General features: G+C 37.5%; 1 protein-coding gene across 5 annotated transcripts in view; it reads left to right on the top strand.

Moving 5' to 3' along the window:
* UBE2V2 (ubiquitin conjugating enzyme E2 V2) overlaps positions 1 to 20,256 on the top strand; it is a 29,112-nt gene extending 8,856 nt beyond the window's left edge. For 2 of the 5 annotated variants that reach the window (XM_054191080.1, XM_054191082.1), the window contains exons 2-4: positions 9,064 to 9,209; positions 12,498 to 12,623; positions 19,389 to 20,256. In XM_054191080.1, coding sequence (XP_054047055.1) covers positions 9,064 to 9,209; positions 12,498 to 12,623; positions 19,389 to 19,535 — 419 coding nt within the window. In that variant the 3' untranslated portion in view covers positions 19,536 to 20,256. Of the gene's footprint in view, positions 1 to 7,605; positions 7,629 to 9,063; positions 9,210 to 12,497; positions 12,637 to 19,388 lie in introns of those variants that run through there. The other 3 variants (XM_054191081.1, XM_054191084.1, XM_054191083.1) reach the window with 3 other exon arrangements.
* The last annotated feature ends 7,524 nt before the right edge of the window (positions 20,257 to 27,780 follow it).

The following is a 27,780-nucleotide window of genomic DNA, read 5'->3' as shown; positions in this document are numbered from 1 at the left end:
GATATGCTGAGATCTCTTACTCCAGCATCAAGATTTGTGGTTTAAGCCATTTTAACATGTGTTTGTAAATCAGATATATGTTTATGACATCCCAACTACTAATGCCCAGATCTATAGAAATTAATTTCTTCCATTCCCACCCCCCAAACTAAATAGGCTTTAACACAGTTCATGTAGCAAAAGCTTTATTATGATTTTCTGGTGTTTAAATGCACCTTTTTTTTTATTAAACGTAAGCTGGGGCCTTGCAAGGCAAACTGGTATTGCCACATCTCCTTCCTCATGAGGCTGTCCATCACTATATACTGTGTTCTCTATTTTGTGAGTGCAGCTGATAAGGTGCAAGTATAAAGTAAATTCTGGTTTCCTTTGGAAACCTGTTGTACTGTATTTGGCAGATGAACCCAAAGTATGAGATGGAGGAGTTTAAGTTGTATTAAATGCAGATTTTAACACAGTGTAACTAGAACTACTGAAAAAACAGGTCAACATGCAAATAGCATTCTGTTTAGAATTTATCATTTTTGATCATTGTTGCTAGTAGATAACTGACAGTGTCTAATATCATGAATGTGCATAATGAAATTAGAAGTAAGGGGAAAAAGTCTGCTTCCTTAAATCTATGTTCTGTCTTCAGTGAAATTACTGTGTTTTTTCTTTTTTTTTAAACACTAGTGTTTGTGCCCTACCCTAAAGATATAGACACCCTTATGCCCCTCAGCCAAAATGGGCATGCTGGGTTGCAATAAATGACGGAGGCTTCTGCCATATTAACATGGTGTCTCATTATCTGCCTTCCTAATATAAGCTGTACGTAGAATGTTTATGGCTGTGGTTAAACTCAAATATAAAGGAAATGCCTGTGGAATTTGTTTTTGTAAAGCCTGGCTTTAGTTCTGAACTGTGTCTTAAGATATCAACAAATGTAAGATTTCACTTAAGTGGAATAAGTAGAAATTATCACCAATGTAATTCTGAAAAGGAATATTACTTTAGTTAGCTTTAACCAAAAGGTAGGTTTTAAGATGAAGGTTTATGACTTTCACGCTGCTGTGACTGTCTCTTGGCTCCTGCTTAGAAACATTTCTTGGCAAGTGACGTATCTTCATAAGAAGAAAAATACAAAAACCAAAAACTGATGAAATGCATACTTTAACTCCAATGTAGTTCCTAGAATTGCACCTCCTACTTGAAGTCTTCCAACCTGTGTGCTGTCATTTTTTTTTTATTTTAAATATTGTAAAAGGCAAAAGAAATTAACCAGTTACAGAGTTCCTACGTAATCAAATATATCATGTTTTATATTTATCTATCTACCTATCTATCTCTCTTATCTATAGTTTTAGTCCTGCAAAGAAGCAGAATAGCCCATCCAGTTCTTACCAGCTGTGTTGACTACAGGAAATTTCTTTAGTTCTTGTGAGATGGCAGTTTTCTCATGTTTAGGCTTGCAGCAAAACTGGTTCTAAATTGTCATAAACATTGAGCGCGTTGAATAAATGGCCATTTGCTCTATATGTGCCCCTTGTTCTACATCTGTTTACTTGAGCTGTGAAAGCCTACTCACTACTCATCTCTTTTCTTGTTAATTCCTAAAGTTAGTAGTCTCGTTTTGTGTTTGTTTTGGGATGAATAATTTAATTTTATGTGGAAATGTATTTTTACCTGATTATGTCAGACTTGTTTTTCTTTTTGAACTTCTATTCCTAGAAATTTTCCACGGGTAAGCTTTGTTAGGTTAGTCTTCATGAGTCTGCAGATCTAAACGGTTGTTGCTTTCAGCTTTGCCAGTTGCAGACGGTAATGACAAGACACTGTTCAATTAGTCTGACACATTGCATAGGCACTAGCAAAATGGAGAAGAAAGCATTCAGGATCACTGTTGCTTTTGAGGAGTTGCCCATGATTAATTTTGGAAGCACAGAGCACTTACTGGGTCTCTGTTACCTGTTTTCTTTTTATGTCAACTATCTGTACTGAGTAGCTTTAGTAAAGTCCTGTATTCTGTTATCATTGATAGAAATGTGTCTGTTTGTTTTTATGTGACAAAATCAGTGATGACTGGAGTGTTCCTATAGAAAATACTTTACCTGGGTTATATGGATCTTTCATCCATACATGCTCAGATTGCTTAGTACCTTATTCACCACCCTCATCAACGTGTATGGGTCACATGTTGCTGCTAAATACCTTCATTTCACCAGTTTAGATAACATAGTACTGTCCCAATTTACACTCAAACTGTTAACGCAGAGTATTCTGTTGCCCATATTTCATTGCTTTGGGACGTACTTGCTGAAGAAAAATAGTGCATAGGGTATAGTAAATGTAGCTTTTACGAATACTACTGATATACAGAATTATGAATTTTAATTTTACTGAAGTATATCAAAGCTTGGTTGGAAAGCAGTTCAAAGAAGTGGGATGTACCCGTAATTCTAAGAAAGCAGAAGTTTCAATTATCAGAAATATCAAGATGTATGAAACCCATTTAATCCCATTAAGCCCATTTAATCAAGGTACAGTTTTCTCAGTGCAGGCTCACTGTACATTCAGTATTGCATGATTCACAGACTGAGTTCCACAGCAGCAGCTGGATGCTTTCGTAGTTACTGGAAAAAAATGTGTTGCTTTTCACTGAAAATGCCTATTTGCCTTGAACAAGAATTGTGTTGTCTTCTTGGTTATAGGAAACAGAGCTTTTACTATGTATCTAGTAACAGTCTTGATTTAAAACAAAAAAGAAAGCCCACGTTCGCTACAGAATTGCTGCATTCCACTACTAACCATAGTGGTGGAGTTCTTTTGTAGACAAATTCCCATGTCCGACTTCATTAATAGGCAAGGTATTAGAGATAGTTCTGGTTTTTGGAGCCAGGTTACTGTGATCAACCTCAGGTAGTTACAGTAAACCTGGTAATACTTCTCGATAGTAGGTTCATGATAGTAAGTCAAACATTTTTTTTTTTTCTGCGTATTCACAGAATATTTTACTAGGCAAAAGAGTATGCGATGTGAGCAGGGTAACTGGCAAACAAAAATATAGATAATGTTTTTTAAAGAAAATAGTTTTTTCAGAGAAGAGTGTCTTCCAAAAATTTAATTCCACAGGAGGTTTTTTTGCAGAAAGAATAGAATGTGTTAGCATTTCACATTTCTCTTTCCTCTCCTTTTTGTGTCATCTATTTCAGGGCTTATTTAAGGCTTTTGTTGTTTTATGTTCTTTTTGTGGATGTGTGGTGTGTTGTTGTTGTTAGTACAGTATTTCAGGTTTCTTGCTTTATTTTGTCCAGAGTAAGATGAATTCTGAATTGTTCAAGCTGAAAGGAACCTGTTATTTTCTGTGTTTCTCTTTGGAATTTTGCATTTCTTCCCCTCCCTGCCCCAGGAGAAATTGTATTATGGTTTAGAATTTGCAAGGCTGACATCCCTGTCCCCTTCCCTGTCATCGAAAAATGCTTATTTTTCTGCCACCCTGAAGCTGTTAAGTGGGGTTTGGGAGTTTTTCCTTTTTGTTACCCAGCTATACGTACTTTTTCAGTTTCTGTTAGCTGGAAGTCAATGGGGAAAAGATAACTCCTACATTCAGAATTGTTTATACCACAGACTTTTCCTGACATAGCTATCTCAATCATGAAGAATAGCTTCCCTGACAGTATCCTAGCTGTGTTAATATATAGTTTACCGATATGACTTGGTTTTGGGTCCATTTGGGTTAAGATTTGTTTTTACAGCTGGTTTGGGGAGTGCTGGCACTATGGGATATGCTGGTATTACTATGATAAAAGGCTCCTGGTATGGCTGTAACTTTCAGGAGTGATTGAAGCCAAGAGCTAAGGAAGATTTTTAGAGAAACTGAATGCTGGTATGGATATTGTAATAGACAATTATTATAAAAAATAGTTTGGGATATAAAAGAAAACCTCATACTTTAGGCACTGAGCCAATCTATGAAAAATTAGGGTTATGGCTCCCTTTTATAAGCGGCAGGGAGAAGATTACAGTGTAGGTTGTCCCACTCTTAACTGTTACATGGCAAAGAGTCATTAGATGTGAGGAAGCTGGGACTTCCATCTGTATTTGGAGGAGTGTGTCCATGTTAATTGTTTAATTAGTGTAGCCAGTGTGCTTTGTCAAATTTGACATAAGTGCAGTTGTGTGTTCTGTCTTGATTCTGATTAAATCTTTAAACTAGCGGGTGATCTGGCATTACCAGCTGTGGAACTATGTCTTGACATACTAGCAAGTCCATCCAGGCAATTCCCCTTTATTGCTCCACTGAAAGTTGTTGGTCCGACTAGAGGATACTGAAGATTCTTTTTTTTTCTTTCCCTGAGGTATTTGTCAGTAAAATCCATAGTGAGGTAAGCTTTGCTGATAAATCAAAAAAAGCTTGGGGGGGAGGTTGCTTTTGTTTTGTTTTTTAATCTTGACGGACCCAGGTATATTTTTCACCTGGAGAGCCTTTAGTCTGTGATAGCAAATAGCTGTGCTGGATGCAGTGCTGTACCCTGCTGTTGATCCCAGCCTGCTGAGTGGAGTTTACTGCTCCTACAGCTCTGCCGCTGATAAAATCTCATGACTCCTTTAATCCCCTTCACTTGGAAGTGAGAGGGTTTTAGGTGAGGGATGCCTGTTACCTGGAGTAAAAATGACCTGTCTGCACTTGCCTGAAGCCAGTTAGTGCTCCCATCAGCAGGTGGAATTGGGGTGAACAATATTTGGCAGGCCCATGGTGGTGAAAGGCTAGAGGCATTTCTCTCCTCGATTGCCACCACTTGTTCCAGAAGGTACACCTGAGGTCTATTAGCCAACTGAAGGAAAGGATAGGGGTGGTTTCTGTCATTTCCTATTGCTGATGAGCTGCAAACTAGAACAGAAGAATGTTGTTTCATTGTCAAAATTCTGTAAATGAAGGACCGATTCTAATTCAGATTCTGTCAGGAATATTTCAAGTTTTTAGCAAATATTTGATAAATTTTATTGTCTGGATTAGAGACAAAACTGCAAGTTGTGTATGCACCATTAACATACAATTTGGATTGTGCCCTCTGGAATACGTGAAATAGTGAGAAGAACAAGAATTTTGTAGTTTATACTAGGAAGAAACTGAATTTCCAAAAGGTCCATTCATTACCTGATCTTCCAGATAGAAGTTCTTGCTGTTTTACTGGAACGAAGGTGCAATCTTGTGCACGTATTCTGTTCTTCAAGCTGTGTAGATTTGTATTATGTAAAGGTCATAACATGACCAAAGCAAACATGTAGAGTGCAGTAGTGTGCGTAGGTGCATGAGTGGACACTCAGGACAGCATTAGCATTTAATTCCAGTTCATTTTGATGGTAGTTTCTAAGACTGTAATTATGAAGGTAAGGTTGTGGTGTGGTTTTTTTTTTTTTTATCCACTGTGTTAATTTTTAAAGTATTCCATGTCACTTGTCAGAAACCTATGAGCAATGGTTTTCTAATGAAACATTCAGTAGTAACTTCAATTGAAGTTTAAAGTATTGAGGATAAAACATTAATCATATATGCCAGGGACATAGAAGCAGTTTAGTGGGGTTTTCTGGTATGTGTTTGGGTTTTTTTGTTTTAGGGTGGTGTGTGGGTTTGGTTACCCCCCCCCAAGCTAGGAAATAGTAACTTGGTAGTCCTTTGTTTCAAAAAGCTCTAATAGGCCTTCATAATTAAGATGTGCACAGCTTGTTGCTCTGCCCCTTCAATGTCAGTTGACAGACCAGGGTATCTCTTTGGAAATAGGGTAGGAGAGATTGTTGTCCAAATCCTAAATACAGGATTGCATAAAAAGAAAGATTTTGTGCATTTCCTACAGATTCATAAATAAAGGAATAGAATATGTTTGCGGAAGTGACCCAAGTACCTTAAATATAGAAATGCTCTTTTGAAATAGTGGTTTTATCTTAATTTATACAATCCTTTCTGGTGACCCCAACAAAAATCTTGTAGGACTGTGTAACTTTTCTGAAAGGGATCCTGTTGGAACATATGTTTGGTCCAGTTTTAGTGGAGAACTAACATCTTATTTTTCTGGGTGTTTTTTTCCTGGGTTGGAAGCTCAGTAGGGTGGTGTGGGGTTTTTTTGTTTGGTTGGTTTGTTTTGTTTTGTTTTGTTTTAAAAAACACTAAGTGTTTTGACTCTTACTTTTAACTCCAGAGTAGTGTGTTGCTACCTAGTTCTGGCACTGATAGGAATGTTAGCGTGGGGAGCACACTTAGCACTTGGTGTCAGATGTTTTTGTCTCTTTTCAGAGCAGATCTAAATTATTTTCTGGAGATGTTCTGGAGGTTTCCCAAGTTCTTCACTGCTCCCCTTGGGCTCCCCTTGCTGAACCAGCGTGCACAGGCAACATAGTGGAAAAAATGTGATGAACACAGGACAGTTAGTCATAAGGGGTTGTTATTTTCTAGTAACTGTCATGTCCTACAAATTTATGATACAACTGAGCCAGTCCAATGGCTTTTTGCCACAAAGTCTCCCTCATCTTCACACTCATGGTTTTGCAAAGGAAGGCACTGAAAGACACAACAGTCTGCTCTGGTATTTGTTGATCTTTCTTCCTGAGTCAATTCAGTTGATTAACTGGTTGGATTTGATTTTTGCCTAAAGGAAAAACAGCTTTTTGCTAAATTACTGTGCCAGTTTGGCTAATAGAGGAGCCTGGTTAGTGCAAGAGCAACGGAGTTTTGGGAGAAGGCATGGAACCTCTTGTCTTGGCAATGAACAGTTGGGTCATCTTAGCTGCACTGAAAGGTGGTAACAAGTGATCAGAAATAAACTTAAAGCCTGTTTGCTGCCATCTTTTATGTGCTTTTTAAAGAGGTAAACTAAAAATCTGAAGTTTTGCAGTTAGAGCAAGAATTCTGAGAAATGGTGTATTTAAGCCACTGGAGTAGGCTAAGATAATGATTGTATGCTAAAGTACATGGGTTTGGAGGATACGAGTTGTTTGTGGGGTTTTCTTTGGTTGTTGAGGCTCCATGTACCAGTCAAAAGCTATTCAGTCGTGTGATCCAAACCAAGAAGTTTAGTAGGTCTATTCTGATGCTTTTTTTGTTTGTTTTAAAAGGTTAGCATTAACCTTTTACTTGCACACTCCATTCCAGCGCCCATATGAATCTGGAGCAAAAGTAAAAACCTTGTGCTCTGTAATGTAAAAGAAGCGTGATTGTCAGTTATCATCCCTAGTCTGAATTAGATATGTAAATGTACAGTTCTAGTGCTAATAACAAGTAAGGATGGGACCACAGGAATGGGCAAATAAATTTCAGTGAAGCTTTTTAAAAGGATCTATGCTAAAGTATTGAGAAATTATCTTCTCCTCGATATACTGTGTTAGTACCTTCAGGTAATCAGATGTTAACTCTTATCTGTGGAAATAAGCTTCCGGATAACTCCATTAAAACATATTTTTACATCGAGGTTATCTGAGTTTTTGCTGCCGTGGCTGCACTTTCATGCTAGTACTTGTCATATCTCTTTGTGAGCTGGGCTGGTTTATTAAGCTGTCAGGAGACTAACCAAAATGTATAATTTTCTGCTCAGTTAGCAAGCTGAAGTAGCTCATTGTGGGCTCAGATGAGTGGCAGTACCAAAGCAGGAAGGAAGGTGAGGCCATAGATGAGTGATTTAATTTCCTTGCACTGTCCTGATACTATAATCGTAGTGCTTTTCCCTGGGAATTTGGAGAACTTGGCAATTTTTTCTGCAATTTTTAGGAGCCTTTCCCTAGTCTGTGATATTTAATTAAAAAAAAAGTTTTAAACACAGTTTAAGAGAAACCACAGTTATGCATAGTTGTACAAGATAAGCTATTGAATAGTTGCTGAAGGGTATGTTTATCTATACTGATCCATATGCATACAAATTGATTAAATAATGATATTGTATATTATTGGTCTTCATTTTTTGCATAGAGACCACTTGGAATACAGACTAGGGTAATGTAAAACCTGACATCCCAGTCACGAAATAAATGATAAGAAAAAACAGTTTTCTTTGATCCTCATCTTTTTCAAACTTGCATAGTATGTATTCTTTGCTAACAACTTTGTATGTCCCCAGTCTTAGAGTTTTATAGTCTTTTAGTTTTATAGGGTACCTGGATTCTTCCAGTACAAGAAAGGATCTTTAGTAGGTATCATGGAAAACAGTATAGCTGTAAGTAGCTGTAAGTTTCATCGTATTGTAATATTACTACTACATCATTGTGCATATTTTATTTGAAAATAAAAGCACACCATGATTACATCCACAAGTGTTAATTATCTTTGTTCTCTACATCAGTGCTGAAATACTATTTTAGCTTGTGATATAAAGCAATTAAGCATACAGTTGTTTAATACCTATCAATATCTGTCTGTTTTTATGTGTAATAATCAAAATCCAGTAATTATAGTTCAGTAAGTGAATATTACTTGGGTCTCTTTAGAGGCAGTACATTTTCATGTTCTTGTGAATATGTCATTATCTCTCTTTTAATAACTTAATCAGTGTTTCCGTGTTAAGTGTGAATAATAACTAGATTAGAAAAGACTTGATTTTTAATTTGTTTTCTGATACTAAACCTTTTTTTAATCAAATGAAATCAAGTGAAAATATTTCAGTCTTTCTCTTGCAGTTTACCTTTATTAAGGTCATTTGTGTTAAGTGTTGCCGTCTATTTTTGGAGGGCTTTGCTATATCAATTTTATGTGGATTGTAGTTGAGTAGAACTTGACAGTGAATTAATTTTTAAATATACTGGTTCTAAACAGTACTGTGCTTGGGAAAGAGTCTGAATTAAGCCATCTCAAACTAAAGAGAGCTTTCTTATTTTCTATTTTGTAGTTTGTATTGCCGTCACTTGGTAGTAACTACCTTCCAGTGAAGTGGTTAGTTGCTTCTAAAGAATTTAAGTGCTAAATACATTAATGCAGGAAATATTTGTTTGGCTTTGAAAGTATATTTGGCAGTTGCTAGTGCATAGCATATAAAAGCAATTAAATTGTTTACCTTTTCCTTAATGTGAGCAGTATTAATTACATTCTTCCCTTTTCTCTAGTTAAAGTACCTCGTAATTTTCGCTTGTTGGAAGAACTTGAAGAAGGGCAGAAAGGAGTAGGTGATGGTACAGTAAGCTGGGGCCTCGAAGATGATGAAGATATGACACTCACCAGGTGGACAGGAATGATTATTGGGCCACCAAGGGTAAGTGTGATGAATTAAAAAGTTTTTTTTTTAGGTTTGTAGGCAATACAAAATGCAAAAAAATGTTACTTTGCTACAGCGTAAAGGAATTAGTTGGAATTCTATGGGTGAAATTGTAGAAACACTGAATATTCCTGTTAGAATTCATCGCTTCCTGGCATGTTAGTGTTTTCAGTCTAGCCTCCCTTAGTACATGTTTCTGCAGCTGTCTGTATAAGCCAATTGTGATTTGAAACTTATTACTGAGTTAGGAATATATTCAATCTGTATTTCCACCATTACTGCACATGAGTATACGGTGATAGTACAGTAAACAGGGTAACTGTCTTTCCACAGTTTATCATATGTGCCTAATAATTTAAATTGTGTAGTAAACTGGCAATATATTTTCAACTTTCACAAGTTTTACCAAGTAGTCTTGCAGTGTAGCGGTTTGTGCATTTCAGTTAAATCATGCCTGAAGTCCAAGCTGTTTTTTACTACCTTTAGTAAGATAAAATATATACATAAAGGTAAATCTTTCTGACCTTTTATGTTCTATAGAATGTCATCTAGACTGATAAAACCTGCAAGAGAAATACTCAGACATGAGATACGACTATCAGCCTCATCAGATATGAGTGGACACATCTTTCCTTGACTTCTGTGCACACTTTTTCATGAGAAGTTACAATACGATACGAAAGATCACTGTGTAAACGAGAACTTTAAATGAGTATACTTCAAGTAGTGCTAAGTTAGCGTATGTCTGTCACTGCTAACATGAGGTTACTATTTTGTGTGTCCTTCAGCATCAGGGCTTATTGGAAGAACTGTTCAAGACAAGAACTGAGATCAGAGCTTGGCCTCAGTGAAGATAACATCTTCCAGAGTAACAGAGTTCCACAGTTAGATGCAGTGTAATTCAAATTTCTGCGAGTCAGAGTTAGTTGCAACTTGAAGCAGACTGTTTTGCACATTTGCATAATTGTGCTGAGCTCCTAAGGTTTGGGTGCATTTGAGAGAGAACCAATTTAAAATATAAGCGTAATGACGGTATGCTATAGGTACTAGCTTCTGTGGAATCACAGTGTTCGAATGCATTTTGAAGAAAGTTTGTATTCTTATGGGTTTTGAAAAGAACTTGCAAATGTGAGCTGACTAAAGTAGTGTCTCCCTGACTGTCTAAACAGCCTCCAGAACTGCCTGTGACTAGTTTCTGGTGCAGTCTAAGGTAGATTCCTAACACATCTTTGAAAGGAATGATTATTATGTAGGGACCAATATGTTTAGAAAAAAACAAACCAAAACACAAAACCAAAGCAACCTGGGATGCACTTTTAATTCTGGTCAATTTAATTGTTGTCATTTTATTTCCTTTATGAAGGAGTGCACAGAAGTAATATTTTGGGCCATTTCAGGGACATGGAGTCTTGCTGATAGAGTGACTTGCAGTACACGGTGATTGTGGAAAGTGAAAGCCACCAACTCCCAAGCCAGTGGTGGCACCTTGAAAAGAATTGCATATCTGCTTTCAGGGTTCATAGAAGATGAGTGTTTTTTGGAATTGTCTGTGTTATGTAGACAGTGTGCAGTTAGGTAGAACACAGAGAAAGTAGCTAATACTGTCCACATCATTAAGTTCATTACATGCGTGGCTTCTCTAAAGCTGTGAAAAAATTGCTTATCACGTTTTGGTTTTTTTCTTGCTTCATTTGAAAGGTGAGCCAAGGTGGAGGGAGGAGGGCAAAATTTGTTTTGGATTAAAGGAGACATTTTTCTGACCCCCCCAAAAGAATGGGTGTTTAGGCTTTTGGGGGAGCTGGCCAGGGGTGCTTGGCTTGCAGTAAAACAGTGACTTGAAAAACTGAGCAAAATTGAGAAGCCACCTCAGTAGGAATAAGGGAAGGAGAATGAGTGCTGTTCTTAGGATTTTTCAGAGTTGTAAGCAGTATACACTTTGTATACATTTTCGCCTATTTTCACTATAACTGACAGCATCCCTCTCTGGGGAAGTAAATTGTTTTATGTGAGTCAATAATGAGAATTTTTGTTACTGTGCTTTCTTGCTCTGGTAGCAGCCATGTTACCTGGAGCAGGACAAGATTACTTTTATTGGGCCTTTAGCTTTTAATTGGAAAAAATAACAGAAAATTTTTTTTCTAACAAAAGGTTTTGCCTTGTCTTCTTTCTGAGCTGCTGACTTGCTGCTTGGTCTCTGTGACTTCTTGACATTATAGGACATGATTAGGGTGCTTCAGTAGTCTGCTTTCCACTCTGCCTTTTAATTGATCGCAGAGTGACTGTCTCTTGATAACTTGACTGCGTGGTTGATACTTTTACGTGGAGAGAATGACACCTGGCTGATGCAGAACAGCTTAAAGTACCATTCCTTCTGGAGAAGCAGTAGTACCGGAAAAGCAGAAGTGCCATTACTTCTGGGAGGTTCAGAGGCATGTTACTGGTTTTGGTTCATGTTGGCTGTGTTTGCAGTGACAATGGAAAAACAGGTGTAGAAACTGGGTTTATCTAACTTCTGGAGCACAGAGGCTTGTGCATCAGTGACCAGCAAAGCTACTCATGCTTGGCCTACTTGACAAGATTAAAAAAAAGGTAGAGCCGTATTAGTTTCTAATTGGCCTTTCTCAAAATACATTTGCACTTAGAACGATCTGTTCCATGGTCACTTTGGAGTGATGTTTTCTGGAAACTAGGTGTCACTTTATGACAGTAAAGTTCATAAACCCTGTAGTAAACCAAGCAGTCTTCAGCTGTGGAAGTCTTAGATGTATTCTGGAGTGTTAATTACTTCTAGAATATATTTTTTTTGCAAATACTATTTTCATCTTGTTCTTGGTTGTGTCGTTGGGTTGGGTTAATTGCATCTCTGTCTTTCTCCATTTCCAATTTTTTTGCAGTTATAGATACGTTTTTGCAGGGGAAAGCGGTAATTTTCCTAAAGATTATCGATTTTTATCTCAGTCCCCTACTGTGCCAAAGTTGTTTTGGGAATGCAGGTCGGTAGGAAGGCTAAAAGTATATGTGAATTAAAAAAATAATTGCATTCTGTTAAAACTTGGGTATGGTATAGTCAGTAAGTAGTGTGATTTATACATACTCATCAAGTACAAACCAATGGAATATGAATCAGTAATCCAAGACCATCAGTTGATACGTAATAATAACAGATTGATAATTATTTCATATTTCTTATTGTTCCTCTTGCCTTTGCTTTGTTTTTTGCTGTTTTTTTACTAATTAATATTCAGCTTTCAGTAAGATGCATTAGTCTGTCTCTTTGCTTTCTAGACAAACTATGAAAACAGAATATACAGTCTGAAAGTAGAGTGTGGACCTAAATATCCAGAAGCACCTCCTACAGTTAGATTTGTAACTAAAATTAATATGAATGGAATAAATAATTCCAATGGAATGGTAAGTTGAAATGGTAAGATCAACAGTGTTGTTAATCTGTACTATAAATTATTTCTGTGAAAAACTCAGGTGAGGAATATGCATGTTAGAGAGAGCTTTCATATTTAAATTTTACAATATAAGTACTTGGTTTAAATCAAGTTTTGGCTGCCTACTACTTCAAATCTTTAGGCATTTTCAGTATGCTAGTGGTTCGTAGTGGCTTATCAACAAGATGATCATTATTTGTAGTATTGAAACAGTTGTTTCTTTTAAATGAAGATGAAGATTTTCATTTTGAACAGAAAAAAAATAAATCTTTAAACCATGTGTAGGTTTTTCCGTTATAATACTCTTATAAAAGGGAATTAGATTCATATCGTAATAGGAGTATTACAAACTTTATCTGATGTTTCCATTAATTAAAAATGGAGGTTATTCCTGATGAGTCTCGCTCTGGATGCAGTAACTCACTGTAATGAACTGATGTATTTAAACTCTTATTCTCTTTATACTGGGTTTATTCAAATCCAAGGTGATTCTGAGCTCTGGTCTTAAGATCTTTTGATGTAGATGGTAATCACTTTCATTTTAAAGATCAATTTGCAATGAGTTACTTTCACTGATCCTGCACTTAGGGTGGGATGAGCTCATGTACATGAGCAATGGCAGCAGCTCAAGCAAGTTTGTTACTCGGTTATTCACTAGGTACTTTAATCCTGTGAGTAAGTCTGAGGTACCTCATTACCCAGTGAAAAGAGGTGTGAGCTGTCTTGCTATTACAACGGTATATGCATATATCAGCAGGACATAGAATAATATATCAGGCTTGTCTGTGTGTATGTTTGTCTTCAGTGTATGCAAAGTAGTTGGGTTAAGGTAACACTTAAAGGTGAGTCAGAGAGCATCTTTGGATTTTAAAATCCAAAGATATTAAAGAAAGATGGACCTACATTTGTGTAATTAACAGTACTGAAATGTGAAGCTTAAGTATCTCAACGACTGTAGCAGAGGGAGAGGTTCTCAGGGGTTCATTTGAGCTGTTGTAGGTGGTGGGGTAGTGTACTGGTTGGTCATCCAAAGCCAACGCATTAACACTTCAGATATAGTCTAAAATTATTTTGAAAATACTTTTTGCATAGCCAACAATTTTACTCTACTTGAAGATTGTATTAAAATTGCTGTCAACAAACCAGCTGTTGCCCTTCATCACAACTGTGGCTTGTTTATAAGTATATGTGTTTATTAAGAGGTTGTGACTAGCAAAAGCTGCAAACTTGGAATGCAAAAGAGCTTTTGGTGTGTTTATAATATTATTTTCATACCTCTCCCTAGTAACATGCATTATTCTGAATCAGTAAAGAAGTATGCTCTTGTTGCTTCACCTGTGTGTGCCTGACAGTGTAGGTGTTGGTCTCTGGAAGCAGAATCTCAGACCTGCAGAGCGTGAAGGCTCATGTTTGTGGAGCCAGTTGGCTTGAGCTTTTGTTTGGAGAAGTCTAAATTCCTACTCAGCTTGTTGAGGACCGTGGTGAATACTGTGACAGGAAATCCACCTGGTGGTTTTAAAAGCACTCTTAAAACTCGGTCATTGCAATAGGAAAATTTTATTTTAATAAGTTTATAAGCTATAGAAAACCTTCATTCAATTTTTCCCCAACAGTTCTATAAACTAACGTATCTTATGAAGGATTTGCTATGCAAATGCATAACATTTTTTTAATGGATTTAAGTAGGACTAGATAGGATTTGTAATGAAAACAGTTTTCATATCTAATGAATTTTAAACTGTTATATAATTTTTAATGTGATCATTTTCCTGGTATCTTGCAGTTTAGCTTATTTCACCATTGTGCCCACTAGAGTTGTGCTAAATATGTCAGATAAACTGGGGGCACCTTCAGCATCCCTGGAATGGTTCACATTGCTGCTTCCTATTTTAGTTCCTTCATGTTTCTTCCAAGCTGCTGTCTCACTTTCTGATCGTCTTTCATATAATAGATCATAAGCAGTTTGCTGCATTCTTTTAATGAATGACAGGATTTTTCCTTCTGACAAGCCCTACTATCCGTGCTGCTGTATCCTGGTTTTTTTTGACATGTAGCCAGCTTTTAATCACATGACTTAAAGTTGAAAAATTTGGTAACTTGCAAAAAAGATAAACGGCAACCAAAATTGTATGCCATAGTATCATCATACTACTGAAAACATTTGTAATGTTGTTGAAGAACACTTTACAGGAGGTGTGTTCCTGTTGACACCTGAGGAAAAGTAGAGCCCCCAGCGTGAGTTCAGAGGGCGATAACTTCTGTTGAGTTGGAGTGTGAGTGGTGGAGGGGGGAGATGGGTATGTGCTAGAGTTTATGGTGGTCTAAAACTAGTCTCAAACTGCCTTGTTGGCAGTGGTTCTCAACCTTCTTGACTTAGAAGTCCCTTTACGCTTTGTATGGGAAGTGCACTTGTGTGTGTGATAAATTCATCTGTACTGGCAGTTACAAATTTATTGACCTTTTGTTTGATTATTCTGAGAGAGGACTTCTGCTTTTAAGTAACTTTTCCATCAGTAGCATATCTTCAGGGATCCCAGAGATTGCTGTTTGATAAATTTAGTGCAGGAAAGGAGAGGACTACTTCAGGAGTGTGTTATCTCTGAAGACTGAAATTAAGTGCTCTGAGTCACCCTGTTAAATCGCTTTCCTTTTCTTATCTGTTTTTCTGCCTTTCAGTTTGCCTATGGAGCTACTGTGTTTGTATACAGAATTAGGGTACCAAGTTCAGAAAAGCTAGTCCAAGTATTTAGGTAGGGCTGGACAGAATGCCTTTATGTGCCAATGGCATCACTGTTGTAAAATTGTTTTTAAATTATCATTCTTAATGCTGAAGCGTCTCTTCTCTGGACAGCTTGTGTATCCTGTATTGATAAAACACAGGTTGCATTCTGACATGCTATTTATTTTACCATATTTATATGCTCTTTTGAGGATGCTAATTTTTGCATCTGCGAGAGCTCTTCAGCAGTCTGTCTTGCAGGATTTGCAATCACTTCTGTCATTTAAATACCATTTTCAGCTGGAAATATTTGTTTCCTTTAAATTCACTTGGGACTCTGTCAGCTATAAATCTGTAAACTGTTGTCCAGTTATTGCTCTGAGTATGTTTATTGTAGACTAAGCAGTTTGCTAGTTCTTAAAGTTATGATATTTGGAACATTATAAACACTGAATACTTTGCAACATGGTGTAAAATTATTTGTTTGATTTCAGTTGTTTAGAAAAAGTTATGCATTATGCATATTGCTTCTCTTGCTGTCGTTTAAAGATTTACAATGGTGTACACCCAGAATAAAATAGCTTTTAGGTTCCTTTTTTCAGCTTTATTAGCTTTTATGGGACCTTGAAATTTCTGCCTCTGTGACCCAGGATGTGTACTTGAGTATTGCCTAATGTTTTTGTGTGATTTGAATATAGTTTGTGTCATTTTTCGAAATATCTCATAATTGTTATGCATAAAATGAGTTTATTGTGCACTGACTTGGAAATAAATTCTGCGACACAGAAAACAGAACCTGAGCCAAAATCTCTACTGCTGCAAGATGTCATGAAAAAAAGTTGGTGACTTGCAGAGAAGAGGTTTGAGATAAACAAATGATAAAGAAAATGTCATGTTTAGCAGTCTTTGCTCAGAAAAGATTCATAACATTGTTAAAGCAGAGTTTACAGTCTGGGAGTTTGTTGCTACAAATTTGGGACCAAGAAAGAAAAGCTGGAGGAGCTTACTTTAAGTGATCAGGTCTCATATTCCAGTACAGCCAGTGTATGTAGAGTTGCATTGTTTGAACAGCACTGGCGGCTGACTGCTGTGTGCTGTAATTGAGGCAGATCTCCAGACTTCAGAGAGCCTACAAAGGCACAGTTGAGGAGAAATGAGGAAAAGGAAGATGGTATGAAAGCAGAATTGCCAGGCTGGAGACATTCATTTGGGGAGTGTCAGAGCAACTGCCTTTCCAGCCATTTTTTCCTAACTCTGTCTTTATCTGAACAGATTATATTCATTTTCTTTCTCAAACCTACCAAAATCTAAAACTACCTCTTTTTTTCTTATCCATGTTGGTTTACCAGTGGTCTTCTAAAACAGTTTATCATCACACAGGCTTCCACCCCTAAGTGCACATCTCTCCTGGCTGGGAATCTTCTGTTGCAACCATTACCTGGTACTGTGGCTTCTTTCTCACCTGTTTTTTCTCAGGGAGACTATTGATTATTTATTTATTTATTTAGGCAGGTCAATGACACATAATGTGATCTCTTCTTAGCTACTTTAGTTAGAAAGTATTGTAATTCAGACTAACGTGGAAATTTTTTAAGCTACTGATCTACCAAAGGACTTATACCAAAGCATTCAGGGTGTATTCTCACATTTGTTCTGTTTTGCTAAGTTGAAGAAGATGTCGGGTTAGATGCAGTGAAGTATTAACAAATGTTAGTAAGCATGTCTGTGTGTGAGACAGGGGAAGTAAGCTCTTGAGCATCTGCAGTTGTATGCTAAGTGAATATAAGAACAGAGGTCTTGTTTCTTCTGTTACCATGATGCTTAACCACCCTGAAGTTGTTCTTCTTTCTGTAGGATCCCATGAGGAAAAATGATGGTCTTGTGCATTTCTCATGCCATTTTCTAAACGGAGAACAGTTTTGCGTAGTGTGATATTTACTGTTCTCACTTTTGAAATGAATTCATGTTGTTCCTAGTTTGCTGGGTCCAGTTTGTGTGGTAGAAACTCTGGTGTGTCTTTTAATCATATCTAGAAGGATTGGAGAGGAAGAGATATCTAAGAGCTCGGTACCTCAGAACAAAGATTGAGGCTAAATGATGCCTTACTTAAGATGCTACTTGATAACACATGTGATCTTTTATCAGAATTTCCCTTTTACTCACTGGTGGTTTTATCTAATAGTCTGCTTTTTAAGAAAAGAGAACCTGTTTTTGAGTTGCAAAGATTATTCTGCTCTGATATTGCCTTTTATCTGCTGCATTAAACCAAATACCCCTTTAAAAAAGATGTAGTAGTAGTCCAGGAACTACAGCGATGGCCTGACCAGTGTTACTTTCAAAATCTTTCTGTATTAGCTCATATATTTGTGTATTTTAAACTGGCATGATTTTGCTGCATAATGGAGTTTTTCTTTTGATGCTCTTTTTTGTCCTATTTTATTAATGTTTGCAGTAAGTAATCTGACTGCCTTTTGTACTGTGGTTTGATGATATGCTGCCTTTGGCAGCTCTACTGACTGTTAAGGGGTTCCTGACTCTGAGCAAGAACATTATTTGTGTGAAGAGAAATACTTATCGTGCTGAGCTGTGAATTGCATCAAGGATCCTGCTTAGGGACTTCTTTCCAAGGTGTTTTTTTAAAGTGTGTGGGTTCTGTCAGCTCAGGTCAGAAAGTAGCTCCACATACATTTCATGGTTCGCCTCAGCTGATAGGCGGTAGCACTGTTAAATGAACAAGTGCTTAGTGAGAGGGAGCAGAAATTTCTTGGGCTAGTATTGCTGCCCAAGCCAGCATCTTGTTAAATCTTGGCCTCAGTTTCCTCCTACAGAAAGGTTTAGACTCATCTGGTGTTCTGAAAATAGACAGCCTCACTTCCAAGAATCTAGAAATAAACGTCTGTGTTAATGTTCCTATTTCTGATTCCAGTGTTATTTTTGCTTTCAGTTTGCCCTAATTAAGATGGGATAAGAAATTTCTTGATGTTCTATGCTGTCTAAATCATAAAGCAGTGTTTTCCAGCACTCTTATGGCCATTTGAGCTGCCTGTGCGACTCTGCCAATGGAATTCAGTATCGTGCAATAGCCCTGTTCTTGCCCACGGGCCTGATTTGCAGTTGCACAGCTGTAGGCCCCTCTGTCTTATTAAGTTCCTCCTTGCAGGGGCTGGGTGGCCAGGACTTACCTGCTGCCAAAACAATTCCCGAGTTGACTTTCAATTGCTGACTTTCCTATGGAAACCTCCCTGTTATAATATAATTGTGTAAATTGTCCCACAGGTTTTATAAACGCATAGGAGAAGTCCCATGTCCTTTCCTTTCAGTTCATATTCAAATTGGTAAGTGATGTACAGTAATCTTCACAGCTCCGTAAGATGACTTACTGTAAGAAGAATGCAAAGAACTAAGAAACGTCCAGACATTATGAATCAGTTATTTCAATATTTCAAGTTATTTAGTAGTATCCTTAGTAACTCTTCATGTATTAGAAACATCGTGTAATAGTGATGTGAAATAAATCTCTAACGATACTTGCAGCAAGGGAAAAACAAGGGAAATTTTCCTTTAGAAAGGTATTCTACAGACTCTTTTGCTGCAGGTTCTTTTAAAGAACTGAGGAAAACCCAAGTGTATATATTGGCATAATGAAGGTGATTACTTTTTTTCTTTTTTGGGTGTAATTTGAAACAAATTAATAGCTTTTTATAAAATACAGCTCCGGTTTTGCAGTGAACAGTTTGCTGATCTCCTCTCCCCCCCGACTCCTTTCCTTCTCACTAATATTAGTATCAGCACAGATGGAAGGGTCTACCTGCATGGATTTTTATTGCAGAATATGTATCTGTGTGTAAGTATATGATTGATTTTCTTAAAATATTTTCTGAACACTGGGACCTTATGCCACAGAGAAAGTGTCAGGGAATGCTTAGACCCTTTCTTAGAACAATTAGGCCAATAGCAGTTATTTATGTAGGGATTTTGTATTTCATCATAACTTACAATTCTCTCTTCTTTTTCCAGGTGGACGCACGGAGCATACCAGTGTTAGCAAAATGGCAAAATTCTTATAGCATTAAAGTTGTACTTCAAGAGCTAAGACGTCTAATGATGTCCAAAGAAAATATGAAGCTTCCACAACCTCCAGAAGGACAAACTTACAACAATTAATTTTAGCTGATTCTCAAACTTCTGTCTTAAAACAACATCCTTCTACTCATGTTAATGTCTTGATTAAATCTCACAATGCAAACACCCACACATTAAAAGAATTTCAGCTGGTATACATGACCTGGACATTTGTAAGAATATATATAATATATGTATGCCCAATATGTTTTCAGGCACTATGGGAGAAAAAGGCAGCACAATTATTTTTTTTTCTCTTATCGAGGCACTGTCATTTAAGTATAAGCCTGAAATAGCCTAAAATTGGAATTCAGGTTTTTCAAGATGAAAGCATGACAGAAAGTGTCAGATTGCTGTGGAATAATATATGTTTCTGAAAATAATCTCTTGAGAAGGCAAAATATAAATGGCATGCTTTATCCATCTTGCTTAGTAAAAGAGCTGCAGTTAAATTTGTTTTAAAGTAGCAGGTACAGTGAATACCGTTGCTCATCTTGTTTAATTTTGCAAGGGTGTGGGTGCCGACTACTAGTAGTGTCACAAAGTATGTTCAAGATTGTTTTGATACCTGTATTTATAAAATGGGGGGATTAATTTCTGTTATGCAGCTCCTGTGTGTTACATGTATCGGACATGGCAAATATTTGTTTACAGTCTCTGTTCTAATAAACCATGCATTTAAGTTTAGTGAAACAAAGGAAATGTATGGATATGTGATTGAGATTAAAGTTAGTCTTAAAATGTAAATAAAATGTGGAAAGTGTCTGAGGCTGTGCCATTTCTATAATAGTGATATAATATATGTACAGTAACTTGCAGAAGTAGTGGAAAGCCAAACATAATATTGCTGCTGGTTTTACACGCACCTTTTATTCTTACCACTTGTATGCTTAGTTTACTTGAGAGGTCAAGGTATTCCGTTTGTTGCAGGGGAGGAAGTTCTGTCCTCTGTAGTAGGACTTCTTTTGACAAGCTTGCACTGTGTGTGTATGTATATATACTTAAAAAGAAAAACCAAACAAAATCAAAAACAAAAAACCAAACAAAAAAAACAACCAACCACCAACCCCCCAAACTGACCCCAAAATAAAAACAAAAAACCCTTCCTACCCACCTCCCCTTCACCTCCCCTCCAGATTCTTTTGAGAAATGAGCATAACTTTCACTTTGCTTACTTGACCTCTGAGCAGTTTTCAGACCGCACTGCTGAAGTCTGTCCTGCTTCTCAGTCCTTTGTCTTTGCTTTTGCAGTTACTGCCTTAATTCTTGCTTTCTTGCATCTTTGCCTCTTTTATGCTTCTTACCTTTTTTTCTTGTCTGTTCCACTTTTGCCTTTTCTGAAACACAAAAAAATACAAACTTCAGGAAGCTTTAATAAAAATTACACCTGCGGTACAGATCATTGTATTTCCATCTGCATTCCATGTATCATATGTTGTGACAACCCCGTCTTTGTAGCTAGAATGCCTTCTGCCTCTACTGCAATCGTTGGTCTGTTTTTCCAGTGTATTCTGTCTGGTGGGAACACTGGTTTAGGTTCTGTTACTGATTTCTCACAAGAAAATAGTTCATGCTATCCTTTTGGAAATTATACCAACTTTTCCCTCTTGGAAAATGCAAGCCTTCGTTCATTTTGGTGAGAACATGTAACATCGGGAGCCAGTCAGCTACTTGCATTCAAAATTTTATTTAGTGGTTCTTTTGAAAAAGTGAATATAATCAAAAGCCATCAACAGCCAGGTAACTTTCTTTGATATGCCTTTGCCTATTTCTGATGTAAAGAATGAATCTTAAAAAGCAATAAACTAGGCATTCTTTTCTTTTAATGGAAAGGTTTAAATAGCATTTGTCAGTTTATGCTTTTTAGACAAATTGGACAGTTCCAGAATTGGTGTATTTGTAGCTGCCAGATACCTTGTATTTATATAACGTATCATTTGTCATGGTTTGGCTGAAGTGCATTGCAACATTTTCTTACTTGGTTTAATCGAATGAGTTTCGTGCCATTAAATCTTTTTTCTTACACTAACACTGCTAATCTATATTTAATCAATTAAAAAAATGGAACTCTGCAGTTCTGAGATGTGAATTTTTGGGAAAATTTCAGCATAAACTATTGAGAGAATGAGAAGTACTCGTGGACTTGTTATATGGTTGGTATATAATTTAAGAGACTGACTTATTCACAGGGCGTGAAAAAAGGCTGGTTGGTTGCTTGGTTGTATGTGGTGCAAGTTGATCCCGCAACAGTTATTCCTCCGTGTCTGTACTTTAGCCATTTGCATCTGTGAAAATCTGCATGTCCATCTGTGAACAGGTACATTTTGCAGAAGAAAAAAAGAGTGGCGGAGGGAGTTCACTTGATCTCTGACACCAGGGCATGTAATATAAAGGATGACTGTAAAAATACTCCTGCAGTGATTTTAAGTGTGTTGGTTTTCCATTTTGCTCACACTGGAACAAGTCTTAAGTGTAATTATTTATGAGATTTTGGAATGTCTTTGACTACTGCATCAAGTTGAGAACCTCCTTGAAACTCTTTATTACCTGAAGAAGATTTTTGAAGCACTGCTGCTTACTCTCCTCCAGAAAGGTTATGTTGTTTTACAGGTATCTGTGTCTGATCGGTGTTTACTTAGTAATTTGTTTCCTCGTGTTCTTGTGGTTTCTTCTAGGTAACCCACTTAGATGCCAGAATTTTAACTTTCCTCTTAGAAGCATTTATTTTGTGGGGTGTTCTTTTGGCAAGATTTGAATTTGCTGCTGTTAGCAAATGTGTGGTTTTTTTCTTCTCAAAACTATATTTGTACATCTTGCAAAGCAGAGCACCATTTTAAGCCAGTTGTGTGAGGGGCAAAGTGCGAAAGTTCTAAATATAAAGTTTTTTTTCGAATTGCATTTGAAAATTCATGTCATGGTGGTGGTCATCAACCGTGATTGAAACTGGCTTTGTGCTCTGAAGCATTGCCAAAGTTCTTGTGTTTTGGTTGTTTGAGGGAGGGATAGGTTTACTGTGAAGCAAAGGGAAAAAAGCCAATAACCAAAGATGGTATGATTCATGCTTCATAAAACTTAAGGTATAATGAGCAAGCCTATGGAAATATCCGCGTTACAAACAATGTGCCTTACTCATTGGTAATAAAGTACGTAAAACGTTGCAAGGTGTGCACCTACCAACTGCCTTGATTGCGCTGCTCTTCCTGAAAGCGAGTCGAGAATACTTGACGCCCAGCAAGACACAGTCAGGAATGAATCCCTCAGCCACGATGAAATACATGCATAGTGCACATTCCTCCTAAATGTTTGTTATTGTATAGGGGACACCTAAGGGAAAATTTTAGTGCATCCTATGACGGTTGATCAACTATAATGATAATAAACTGTAATTTGGACAAGTATTTGTGTTCTACATGGTTACTTAGATGGTGAGTTTGTTGAAATGTATTTCCTGATTATTAGCTTCTGGGACGATAATTCAGGGCCTAAGAATATTTATTACACTTCTCTTACGCTATCAGCAGGCCACCTGGTAGTCATCCTATGACAGAGGCAGGATCTTTTGACTATACTTGTTTTTATTCTGACCTCTAGTTTTTGAAAACACAGCCAGATTGCCCCTGCTGTGGCTGGTCTCAGCTCCTGGAGACTGTTATTAAGCAAGTCTGAATGTGTTACTATAATAGAAAAAAGTGACTTGAAACTACTGTTGGTCTGTCTTTTGTGCAAGTAAAATTCTAGATAGAAGTGAAGCAGTGGGACAAAAATGTTTGTCATAAATTTTTCCAAATAATGTGTTCAGAACTCTTTTATGAAGCCTAGAAAGATTTCTGAGGTGGGGAGCTATTGGAGGACCATGATGAATGCCTGAGGTCTTTAATAACAATTTAACAAGTTTTAAAGCTTTCTTTTTTCGTTTTGCATTTTGCTTTTCTTTAATGCATCTGTGTAAACTCTACATAATGAAACGGTTGTGGGAGAGGGTTTTCTTCTTTTACCTGTTCTGGTGATTGCGTTATTCCCTGAAACAGTGTGTTATACCTCTGCTGTTGAAGACCCAACTGATCATGTGCTAAAATGATATGAAGGATGGACGGCCTGTAGTGCTGGAAGTATAAAAATAACTTACTTATGCTGCTTTAAGAAAATACAAAGAAACACATTTTACTAGCTGATCTCAACTTCCATAGGAATGAAGTACCCTATTCAATGCTTATAATACCAGATTTCTACATTACCTGAATGTTAATGTGGGAGTTTTTGTTGGGTGGGTTTTTTTGGTTGTGTTTGGTTTTTGTTGTTATTGTTTACTAAATGGATGTATACCTTCAGCTCAATTGGTAAACAGTCGTAGATGAATGTGTAGTTAATTCCATTCTATAAAATACGTGTCATATATCAGCTCTCAAGTAGCATTCCTGTACTCAGAGTTCCGTGAATTTTTTCAGTCTTTACCATTTTAAAATAGTGATAAATATAAAAAGCCTTTTATTATTTATACTAGTGCCAAACTATTTAAATGGATAACTTAATGGATGATGTTGAGATTAAGCACAAATAACCAGTGCTTGGGATCTCTTGATGTAACGCATGTTTTCTGTACTGACTTAGGACTCTCCACCATCTCTTAATGGAAGCATCCCAACCTTCTGCTTTTAATATATGCACTATGGATAAAACGTAAACGTGGTTTTATAATGTATAAACTATGCGTTTTGGGTTTAAAAGAATATATTGTATATTTGTTAACTCAGAAGTACTGAAGGAATGTCCATGCAGACATAAACAGGGAAGGTTTTTATTAGCTGCTTTGTGCTTTTTTCCACTCTGCACCCTGGTGATTGTTATAGATGTGTAGGTATACTGATCTAACACATTGGCTGTTTTAATTTTGAATTTTTATTGTTGTTTTTTTTTAAGCATGTAGGAATGAGAAAAGGAGTGGGGGTTTGATTTCCCTCTGCAATTTCAACTGATTAAAAATTGTCAAGAAGAAACCTGGTAAACACATCTGTTACCGACTTGACAATAGAGCATGAAAAATTGGCTGGTTTTTTTCCCAGTTGTCACAGGAATAAAAGCTGTTACAATTAGGATGAGAGCAGCTCAAACAAGAGCTGTGAATTTATCAGCGTCATGAAAATTGGGTTAATATGGGAGCGAGGGTTGAGCCTCGCAGAATGACTTTGGGAGATGAAGTAGCACTTGGAACTCTCTAAATTCAGCCTGACAGGACTTAGCACTGTTCTGTTCATCCCTTTCCCTTCTGTGAGATGGAATATTCCTGCATTTAAAATTGTAAAAGATTATGGTGAAGTACAGCAGGGTGAGATGACTCCATTTCGTTTAGGTTTTCATATGCAAAACTTCCCACCATGAGGAGCTGCGTAAACCAAAAGCACGGAAGCGCGTGATTGATGCTGGGGCTGGCTCTTCAGTTCCCAGGTTAATCTCAGTGGTTGGTGATGGGCAGCTTTAAGTTTAAATGCATGCCTGTAGGTAATAGAGTCAATAGTATTAATGAGGCAAGTCTACACTAAAAGCTCTTTGCTTTTGTCATGGCACCAGGCGAAGTGCCAGCAACGCTGACTCCTGCCTTTTCTGGCTGACAGTTTCTTCCGCTGTTTGTTGTTTGCTGGAGCGGAGTTTCAGGAGAGAGCCTTATTTCTCATCTCTGGGCGGTGTGTTGCATTTTGAACTATGGGACCATCTGCCTCTGAGAAATCTCTGAAATAATTCCTTGCCACATCGTCATGGTTTCAGGGTTTGTGGAGACGGTCATAGTCACCTTGGTTTGTGTTCTCTGGAACCTTTTCCTATTGTATGTACGTTGTTTTTTTCCCCTGTATGAAGATTCACAGGTTAAATGTACAATCTCGTATGGTACTACTAACCTGTAACAATATATTAGATGTGTTACAGCTTTATCAGAACATGTTTGAAACATCTGTGTCCTTAGTCAGCATCAACTGTATGAGTCATTGCATTTATAGCAAATTCTTACGCTAAGTTAGTCCTATACTTTCATTCCTTAAATGCTGTAATGTCAAAGTACTGAAATAACATGAAATGAACATTTATGGCCATGATGTTTCTACTTAGCAATGTTTTTATGTCATTATTCAACCACTATGATAATTATTTGCTTCCTTGAGCTGTCATTGAGATTGCACATTAAACGCTCATTATTTAAAATCTTTGAGTGTCACCTCACTTAGTAGCGTAATGGTTTTGATCTTCAGGGTGGGATGCTGTGAACAGAGTACTGCTTTGGAAGCTCTTCATTCTATTGCCATGCTCTCAATCTGTTAAAAAAAATTAATATTCTGAACTGCTGGTGTTCCTTGGAGTAACTATTTCTTTTAGAATTTCAAATACTCTTCAGCTTTACCTTCCGATTTGTTTGAAATTGTTGCGTCGTTCATTCAGTGTAACAACGTTAACTCTCAGTCTCTAATGCTTTACTGTGTTTTTGCGTTTTATGATTTTGTAATATCTGTATGATAATTAGTATCAAAACAGAAGCCAATAAAAGCGGTGCACTGCCTTACTTGACAGATGCACAGATCGCATACACTGCGCTAGCAAGTCCGTAGCTGAAGACAAAGGGGGCAGTGGAGAGGGAAGGAATTAATATAATTTAAGTATATACGACTCCTGACACCATTTGAAAAATAGGCTGTTCTCTATGTAAAACTGGGGTGCCAACTGAGTGTTTGCTTGGTTTTTACATGCCTGCTACTACATAGCTGAAATTAAATTGCACAGCCATCTAGATATAAGGGTGACCGGTAATTTGTGCCCAGGTAGGAGTAGTTTCGCACAACTATAGCAAGAATTAGAGTTCTGTTCTAGGTGCTTCTGTGTGTAATAGCTGGAATCTGATTTATGTCTGTACTATTTAAAGACGAGCGGCAAGATGTTTTGTTATTAAACTCATGCCGTATCGCTAATGCTGTTTGGTGGGTGGTTCTTATTTGCTGTGGCTTGTAATTTAGCGATACTTATTTTGTTATTTGCACTGTATTGGTTGGGATTATTCCACCCTGGTCTTCTAAAGGATAAAGAACATGGGCGTGTGCATTCACGCCCATACTCTCACGCTAACAAAACATTTAGGCAAATAAAATTGTGTTGCTTGTTCTCCCCAGTTGTTTGGGAGAGGAGTTAGATGGGGTAGCTCAAAAACTTCGTGTTGGAATGGCCAGCTAGTCATAATCGTGTGGCAGCTGCAGTTCTGTTCACCGCGCCTCACCTGTCATCCAGGTGTCCCAGTAGCAGTGGTCTCATCCTTTGCTGATCTTTCTCATTTCAAGGGAGCTACTTTCCAGGTGCTGGCTGGAGGCAGCCTAGCTCAGCCTGCTGATGCTCAGCGAGGAGGAGAATGCCGCGCTGGTGTCTGCCCACCCTCCTTACTCTGCCCTCGCCCTTGTGCCAGGAGTCCCGCGGTCTGCATGGAAGCTGCTTTGGAGTGGAACAAGGAGCTCTGTGGCTCCCAAGTAGGGTCTTGGCAGCTTGAAAGCAAGCTTTTTCCTCACTTTGATATTTCGTAACCCTCCCCCAACTAAGTAAAATTCAATTTATAACTTGGATCCTTAAAGCATTTACTCAAAGAAGTGTGTTGCCACTAGCTTTCTGTGGTGATGAATGCTGAATATGGACTGGTCCTTTCCCTTCTTCTCTCCAAAGCAGCGGTTCCCAATTAGGCTGTGATCCCTCTGAGGTAAGAACACCTACAAGTAAGGTAGCAGGCCTTGCAGAAGCAGGTATCTAAGTCAGAAATGAGTGGAAGACCTGGGAACTGGTCACAGCCTGGATTCTCTGCTCTCCTTGGAGTGGGGGGAATTTCATCTTCCAGTATTGAGAAGGTATTCTTTCATCATTGCCTCTGGTTGCCTTTATCCATGGCAAAATTTGAGTTACGGAAGCACTTGGATAAGCAGAGAGATCCTTGTGTGATGTGTGGAGATGAAAACGTATTGCAGAAAGCAGGACTGTCCTTATGCAGACTTTACAGGACTGTAAATACGCCCTCCAAAATACTTGGCATAAGAAAGATGAAAACTCATTTTGGCACTGAGAGGTGCGTGTGTGGGACAGCCAAAATGTAGAGGTTTTGGGTCAAATTCTGATGGGGCAATTAAGCAGTATGCATTTCTAGCAGAGGGATTTCTGGTACAGAATGCTTTTACAACCCCAGTCTGTATTTGCCTTCTTCACCTAAGTATTCTGAAAATAACTATTTTTCTGTTAAGGAGGGAAAATGTCTTCAGGTTTTATTGTAAAAATA

This window comes from Rissa tridactyla, chromosome 2, assembly GCF_028500815.1.
Source record: "Rissa tridactyla isolate bRisTri1 chromosome 2, bRisTri1.patW.cur.20221130, whole genome shotgun sequence".
In the NCBI taxonomy this organism is placed as follows: Eukaryota; Metazoa; Chordata; class Aves; order Charadriiformes; family Laridae; genus Rissa; species Rissa tridactyla.
The sequence above is the reverse complement of the archived record's forward strand: the minus strand, read 5'-3'. Positions and strand labels throughout refer to the sequence as shown.